The sequence below is a fragment of the Cynara cardunculus genome, assembly GCF_001531365.2.
Source record: "Cynara cardunculus var. scolymus isolate 2C chromosome LG 4, CcrdV1, whole genome shotgun sequence".
Lineage (NCBI taxonomy): Eukaryota > Viridiplantae > Streptophyta > Magnoliopsida > Asterales > Asteraceae > Cynara > Cynara cardunculus.
In genome coordinates, this window is record NC_037531.1 from 7,286,323 (window position 1) to 7,295,210 (window position 8,888).

Here is an 8,888-nt window from a genome sequence, read left to right on the forward strand (position 1 = left end):
GTTTAATAATAAAATAATTTAATTTTGATTTAATAATATAACTTTTTATAAAGATAATAATTAAGTATTTTGTTAGAACTCAATAATTATCCTAATTATATTTTAGATTTTTTATATTTAAAATAAGATGATAATGTTTATTTGCAGTTAGTTATACGAATTCAAATATGGAGTTTTAATGTACTTACGCACAATCGACTCGTAATCTTGAGTTTTAAGTAACATGCATTAATAAATAGTACTTTATGCATAAAAAGTGGTTAATAGCTTAGTATACAAACATAAATTTACATTAATGAATTAAATTATAAATTCAAAGAATTTGGATAATATGAATTAACTGCTTATTTGAAACAACTTATATTTTTTTTATAAAAACACTTATCAATTTATTATAAGTCAGAAGGGTTTAACTTTTTCAAAAACTTCTTATTATCGGTTTGACACTGGTATAAGTTGTTTATCCAAACACTCAAAACTGTTTATTACCGGTGCCACACCAGAATAAGTCAATAAGTTGTTTTTATAAGGAATCCCAAACACCCCCTAAGTCAACCATTAAAGTGATTACAAGGAGGGTTATTTATCTGTTTATTTATCAAAATTCGATATCTAAAAGATTCCTAACCAAAGACTAGGCCGCTACCATTCTTCCATTTGACGTTGATGTGAAAGTGTGGAATTGATACAATAAATGTGATCCCTAATTTCTTGGGATTATTTTTTCTTTTGGTAACAAATTTGGTAGATATTTGTATAGTTTGGTAAGTTTGTTTGTATGTTATCAAATCCTTTAAATTGTGGGATTCTAGTTAGGCCTCTAAGCTGTATAAATACCCCTATTGCTTTTCAATGAGAATAATAACATATTTTCTCTGAAATTACAAAAAGTTATGCAAATCTAAAGGGAACGAACAATTGTGATATAGGTTTTCCGATTGGCGTGAGACCCCCAAGAATTCGACACTTTCTTATCTCAAATGCTGAATGAATATACTACCCCTTGCCTTCAAGGCTACAAGAAACCTTTGCTAGAGTTCTTAATGAATACCTTTAGTCTCCTCAACCCGCCTCTCGTGGTAGTTTTTCACGATGGTAGACATCTAACCACAACACAATGATTGAACAACCAACTCCTGTGGTTAGGATTAACGATTTCATGGTCGCAAAGGTCATAATTCGCAGGAGCATTCCAGGTCTTAATAAGAGAGGCTGAACCAAGCTCTTCCACCACCACTCTCTTGTTCTCTTTTCAACAAGGATGGGGGTATGAAAATGAGATGCATGCAAAATAATGATGTTTTAAGCTGATGCTTATCGGTTAATTTACTCCAGTAAATCACCTCTCCGCTCGTACTCTGTTTTGTGCATTTGTTGTTAAGAGCAGGACGAAAAGCAAGACCATGAAGTAATATCGTCTACGTGTTTTCTTCAATCACATAAAAAACTTTTTACATTTAGAATAAAGAATTTTTTGAGCAACTAAACTAGTCCATGGTGTTGAACCACAGCATATACTAGTGATACAAACAACAGAGAGCAGAAAGAAAGACAAGTAGCAAAAACAAAGCGAAACTATTTTCTGAAAAGACAAAACTTGGAAACGTAGGTCTTGATCCAATGACAAAATATATGGACAGGCAGACATGTTGTGGGTTTAAATAACTAGAGCAAATCCAGGAGCGGGGGCTGCTCAGATGATGGTTTTGGACGCGACTGACGACCACTCGGCCCTTGATTTCTACTTCCTCTCCCTCTACCAACAGCAGTCTGGGGAGGTGGAGCAAGTCTTGGTGCCTGCGGGCTCTTGCTGCTTGAAGCAAAAATGGAACCGAGATCTGTAGGCTTGGTACCCATACCCTGATTGTTTCTCAGGGACCCAATGGAATTCTGGGAAGTAACTCCATTACTGGGATACTCGATAGGATTATTGGCCCAGTTGGTAATTGATTGATTTTCTGTACCGGTGCTTGCCTTTCTGTTTACAGATAAACCGTTGCTAGAAGCAGCTCCAGGCATAGCCCAGTTTGCAAATGGATCTAAATCATCAAAGCTTGCTGAATTCTTTATATTTTGGGAAATGTCAGAAGATGACTGAGGCGGCCACTCGAAATCAACTGCAGGGCATGATGTTGATGTTTGCTGCATGGATGGTATCGGGAATTCCAAATCCTTTGAATGATCACGTTTGGGCTGGCTTGGTGGTGTGCTTGTAACAGGTTTAGCTTCCATAGAGGATCCTCTTGCCGGGACCCAATCTTCATCCCATGTCACATTACCTTTCAAGGAGGATGAAGCAGTTGGGACGCTTTTCTTTAAAGGTTGTGTGAAACTCCCATCGGGTATAGGAAATGATTTTGCATCAACCCCAGAATCGTTCATTGTTACTCCCTTTTTCTCTTCAACTTTCCTGAAACATGGCCACAATGAGCCCAAAGAAAGAAACCAAAATATTTGTATTAAGTAGAATATGTCAGCTACTTAAAAAAAAGCATTTTGCAAGAGTAGGGAAAAATAGAGCACGGAAAGCATAGATACCTGAGAACACTCTTAACGAATGACATGTACTTTGCAAACTGCTGAACATTTAATTGTTGTGCAAGGAGGAGAGGGATGACTAGTGGAAGAACATGCTCGACGACAAAGTCCACTCCATGCTAAACAACAGGAACAAGAGAAACGTGAGCTGTTGCCAACAGAATACAATCGTCATGATATAGAAAGCACATCACCTGTTTCAAAATGGAATTTGCTACCCCAAGGGTACACATAAGAGTTGGAGCAGAACGGTCAACAGCAGTGCAACGCTGAACTGTTTGCAGGATCTCCAAGATAGCTGGCTTGTCAACTATAACCACCATATCACCTAAACATAACAAAGCATTCACTCTCACCTGCCAGAATTTGCAGTATCAGAGGGACGAGATATATGAGGTATCTAAGCTTCTCGCATCATAGACAACCATCGATATATATATATATATATATACATACATACATACATACATATACATATATATATAGGAGGATCAAACGAGAATGCTAACTATTTAAGAGAATACGAAAACGGCTAAATCACGTGCAAAATCACATGTGATTTTACATTAATGGTCAAAAAAGGTGTGCAGGCGACTTTGGCCGCGTCTTCAGGTCGCAGGGCAAAGTCCCGTAAATCACATGTGATTCTATACATGATGTTAGTGTAAAATCACATGTGATTCGACTGTTTTCTTATTCTCTTAAATAGGTATCTTTCTCGTTTGAACCTGACTCTCTCTCACTCTCTCTCTCTCTATATATATATATATATCTATATATATATATATATATTTAGGACAGTAATCAAATGAAAATCACAAAAAGTTACAAACCTTTGAGTACCAGTCTCAAATATTTTCTACATGGTTTTTCTTTCTTCTATTGCTATGATTTAAGGCATTGTTCCACATATATTTGTATTCACATTTTGAAAAAGTACATGCGAAACTTTTTTTGGTTCACATTGTGAAACAAAAAATACATGATAAAAAGTTTCACATTGTGAAACAAATACCTCTAGAAATAATACCTTTTCAAAACAAATATGTGTGAAACAATGCCTTAGATAAAAAAGAATCATCTGAAACAATAGTTTGAGATTGTTTCACACGGGTATGTAACCTTTTTGTGGTTCTCATAGGATTTACCCCCATATATACATAGGAACAGTAGGACCCACCTTAACACAAAATAACACATAGTTACACGGGCATATGTTAAGGTCTTACTAGTTTTGAAGGTTTTCATGGTTAATGTGTGTTACATCAGTTAAGGAGTATGTTAATGCTTTCATGTTAATATATGTTAAGATTGTGGGGTATGCTAAAATATATTCATGAATGTTCAGGGTCGTTATAGTATGTTAATGTATATTATGGTTTGTTCATTTTCGTGTTAACGTGGTCGGTTTAAGGCATGTTAAGCTGTCTGATGGAGGTTAAGCTATGTTAACCTCCATGTCCGCCAACAAAATTGCCGTCCCTTAATTATCAAAATGCTACTGCATTCAGCGGCACCATCGGATCAAGAGGCGTGCTTCATCCAACGGTTTTGGGTGTTTCCTACGGTTTCTATAGATTTTACAGTTCCTACCTAAAGACTTTAGGCGAATACAAATTTGTATATTGCTATGTTATTTTACAATACAAGAGATATATATATACACAAGAGAGAAAAGAGATGAGGATAAGGACTATTCTAAAGCAACTCCCTGTTGGAGTCTAACTCTCTATTGGAGTCTATCCTTAACAACGTAGCACCTTTCCTTATATACGAATCTGTCTACACTACCCAATCTCGAGTCTATATATTTACACCTTCAAAAGGAAATCATAATCATATTATATCTACAAATTCAGCCAAATTTTCTCATAAGCAGCCATAAATACATCAATTGAAACCTTGGTCAATTGGAATGACTAACATACATATATGATATGTAACATAAATGATGCTAAAAAAGATTGCATACCGCAGCAACTGTCGTCTTGAGTGCCAAACCATGAACACGAGGCAGAATTGATTGTTTCACTAGCTGGATTTAAGTCAATACCAGATGTTAGCACAAGATTCACCCACATATTTAAGTAAAAGTAAAACAACAATGAAATTATCATGGGAAGGGAGTCCGAACAAAACCTATCTAGTATCAAGTAGTTTTCACCACATGAAAGTTGGATAATGATTAAAATGAGACCTCAAATTGTATATAATAACCATACCAAGTAAAACACCTTACATGAGCAATTGTAATGTAAATGGCTACCAAAAGATGACGTTTACCCAAGGTGCGTCTAGCTGAAATGTGAATGCGGAGATGTATGTCAGGCCACACACTCAGGGATATGATTAGAAACAAAGATATATGAGATATGGTTGGTTTGGCACCGGTTAGGGAGGAGCTAGACAACACCATTTGAGGTGGTTAGGTCAGCTCGAATACAGAGCTTCAATTGCTTGTACTTGATCTTACAGAGGAACATCAAGGAATATTTTTTAGGGCAGTCACAATGGATAGTTACACACATACATAAAAGGGCAATGCTGTAAACATGATGAGGAAGCATTATAAACGAAAATAATTTCTCCCAGAAGGACTTGCATTGCCACTGCTTTATTAATTTGTCAACAATAGAAAAGCATAAGAATCTGAAGATGTTCACTTCTGAATTTGAACTACAAGCAAAGGAGCTGATGAGAAGAGGGTGAATGAGATCGTATCAATGCCTTCTATTTGGCAAAGTGTTGTGGATATCCTCAAGATAGCGGCTCTCCCATGTACAAGTGCTTAGATTGGTTAAGGCAGAGAGAGGCTGCCAAATGGTATAGTTGGTTTCGCCCCCAAAACTCCATCATTTGTCACATTTAAACAAAAGTTACATTAAGATCCGTCAATATTGGTAGAATGGACTTGTTGGGCAGAGATTTTTTGCTGGATCCTTCTTGTTATCGTGTAATTAGAATCGTTAGTGTCCATATTTGTATAATTTGCAAACATCAGAATATTAAATTCCTCACAAACAATGCACATAAAACAGTAAGGGAAGTCGGTAGTACCACGGTAACGTACTAGCCCAGTAACACTAACACCAAATTATAGACTTTACACAGCACCAAGATGTAACACTGAAAAGTAACAAGTCACCAACACAGTTATACAGACTACACAGTGATGGAAGGTCACAGAAAATCAAAAATTATTGAGAGCTTCCATTTCCAAGCAAATGGACCCAATACACCATGTGTAGATTAAACTTACTAACTTAATACATATCACATGTATAGGGCGTTAACACAGTGAAATCATGTAATACAGCAAATAAAAACAATTATTAATAAAAATTGTAAGCATAAAAGCTAAAATTATGATGAGAACCAAACATGATTATTGAATAAATTCACTAGTAACCAAGGAAAAGGTTGGCCGACTCTCCACAGATACCTAACTTAATCCTAAATCTACATGAAATCAAATCAAACGTAATGATCAACCTCTCCTGATCCCTATTTATAGAGTTACTTCATTATGAAAACAATATAATTACCTAATTAACCCTACGTGCAATCCCACGGGCCAACATTATCCCCTCCCAAAAAATCACCTTATCCTCAAGGTAGCCGGTGGGGATCTAACGATGAGGCTTTGCATGGGAGTAGCGCTAGGGGCCAAGAGAAACCAGACAAGGGAGTGGACGCCTAATAGAACGGTTCATTTTGACCGCAATGAGGCTGATGGTTTCACTAACAGGGCTTATGATAGCTTTGATTTGGAGTCCACCAAGGAAAGGTTTAACACTGAGCAAATTTGACAGAGGCCGTCCAAAAAACTTTTCACAATTGATTCTGGGAATCTAATGTCCCCTTTGTAGGCCCAAGTCCTTTGGATCTCCCTCGTGATCATCGACATATGTGTCTTCCGGCTGCTGTCAAATTTGGGGTGTTAAACATTTCCTTGACTCCAAAATTAAAGCTTTCAATATGGCTCAATGTTAATCCCAAAAGGGTGGACTCCAAATCAAAGCTATCATCAAGCCTGATAGCAAAACTATCAGCCTCATCGCGCTTAGGATGAAGCCTTCTATTAGGGCAAAAACTACATCTTTCAGCATCTCTGGGCCCACTTGTGTCCATCTGAAATCTATCAACCTCATCCTCCATCAACTTTGCTTCTTTTAGCTCATGCGTCCACTCCTGGCTGATTTCCCTTGCCAAACCCAGCCCCACAAGCCAAGTCCCATACCAAACCAAACAACCCCAATAAATCTGACGCAGAAGTAGGATTGGCGAGATGTACACAGACCTACCTCTACCTCAAGAAGGAAGAGAGGTTTCCAAGAAAACCCACGACTTGAGAAAGAAATTGGAACGCTTAGCTAGAAACTTCTGTTTGTACAACACCTTTTTTAAGAAAGGCAGGTTTAGAAAGATTGCAAACAATTAAAAAGAAATTAGAAGGCAAGAAGAAAAAAGAGAAAACAGGTACGGATGGTGGAGACAACTAACCCATCGAGTCCTAGCTAAAAAGAACATGGTACACTAAAAAAAATCCCTCCATCATCTATCTTATGGCCCTGCAAACCTATCTGTCGACTCTCTACCCTCCTATTCCCCCTCCCCCCAACTGCAAAACCCAAATAACATGGATAGTTCAATGTGCTCATCAGCGCCTGACCCTGAGATGTGGATCATCCAAGTTAGCACACTACTCTCATGCCATGCCTTATGGATGTTGCTAGGGCCACATCATTTGTTGCAGCTGTACGCTCCGCCTGCCGTGCTGTCTGTCGGCCACATTTCTCGGCACTCTCGCCATGTGCCCTCGCAACATTTGTTGCCGTGTCTACTGATGTCATCCACCATCTCTGCCACCAATGACCACACCTCTATTTCCTGTTCCTCTGTTACGATGACCTTCCCCCTACTGCTGCTGCTCTCGCCAACCTCTCCCTGCATTGTTGCTGTCCCTGCTGTTGTTGCCGTTGCTGGTGCAGCTAGTGGTGTCCCTCCTGCAATATTGGCCTTTAGTAACTTGTGCCTTAGCTTTTCGGTGGGCGAAAATCACGCTTCAATCTTCTCCTCCATCTGAGCAAATGTTCCCATCATAGGTGAATGGTTCTTTCTGATCTCCACCTCCAATTTTCCTGCCCACTCTACCACTTTTTTGGCTGCCATTGGTCTCAGAAACTGCTTTGAAACCAATTTGATAAGAACCCAACAAGATTATCAATAAATTTAACCTGTAACTAAACAAAAGGTTGGCCAGCTCTCCAAAGATGAGTAATCAATCCTAAAATCTTTATTGAATCAAGCATAATAATCCTCCTCTCCTAATCCCTATTTATAGAGTTATTTCACAGTGCAAACAATATAGTTCCCTGTTGTTTTAGATAATCATGTATATTATAGATAATTATGTAAACTAGAATAAATTAGTTGTAAATGAGTTAGATTTATTTTCTTTCCTAGTTTTAAGGATGCATTTCCTATCAAGAAGGAAACTAGTTGTGTATTTATATGCTACCTTGTAGAAGGGTTTAATTCAATAGAGAAAATAATTGATTTCTCCAAAATTACATTCCCCAATTTATTAATTAACCCTAGATGCAATCCCACGTGGGCCTAACAAAATATACCAAGAAGAGAAGTTAAAAACGAAGACGTAAAACCAAAAACTCAAAATGGAAAGGTAAATTGGAAAATATCAAAAGATCATGTAGAGATGTAGTAAAGATAAGGAATACCAGAAGCAAAGAAGAAAATATTGTTGGAATGTAGGCTTCGGCCTACTAAGTTAGACAAAAGGGAGGAGGCATAAAGTAAGGAGCCGGCCCTAGCCCAAAAGGAGCCGGCCCTAGCCCAAAAGGAGCCGGCCCTAGTCTCTACCCTAGTTTCCTTGATTAGAAGATAACCCTAATTATGTTTGTCTATATATATTAATCTCATTGTACTTGTAAACATTTGTAGCACCTAAATAAAAAAAAACCTAGTTGCCCCCGTGGACTAGCACGATCAATCTGATCGTGTGAACCACGTAAATTCTTGTGTTCTTCTCTTGTTTTTGGGTTGTGCGTATTGCGTGTGTAACATTTGTCCTAACAACTGGTATCAGAGCTTTAGGTTCTTGATCTGTTACACTCAATCGCTGAAACCCTAGCCATAGCCTACCGTCGCTGCTGTTTGCTGCTGCCACCGTTGCTAAAAGTTTGGGATAATGGCTGAGGACGGAAAAACCAGAATTGAGAAGTTTGATGGACAAGATTTTGGTTGGTGGAAGATGCAAATCGAGGATCTTCTGTGTCAGAAAGACTTGGATCAAGCCTTGACAGGAATAAAACCCGTAGAGATGGAAG

The 8,888-nt window shown here is 38.0% G+C and overlaps 1 protein-coding gene across 1 annotated transcript in view; it reads right to left on the reverse strand.

The window, feature by feature from the left end:
* Positions 1-1,404: 1,404 nt before the first annotated feature.
* Positions 1,405-8,888, reverse strand: part of LOC112511544 (SCY1-like protein 2) — a 39,820-nt gene continuing 32,336 nt past the window's right edge. The window contains exons 11-14 of the mRNA XM_025117214.1: positions 4,511-4,573; positions 2,733-2,894; positions 2,539-2,657; positions 1,405-2,410 (exon numbers count right to left, since the gene is read on the reverse strand). Coding sequence (XP_024972982.1) covers positions 1,666-2,410; positions 2,539-2,657; positions 2,733-2,894; positions 4,511-4,573 — 1,089 coding nt within the window. The 3' untranslated portion in view covers positions 1,405-1,665. The remainder of the gene's footprint in view (positions 2,411-2,538; positions 2,658-2,732; positions 2,895-4,510; positions 4,574-8,888) is intronic.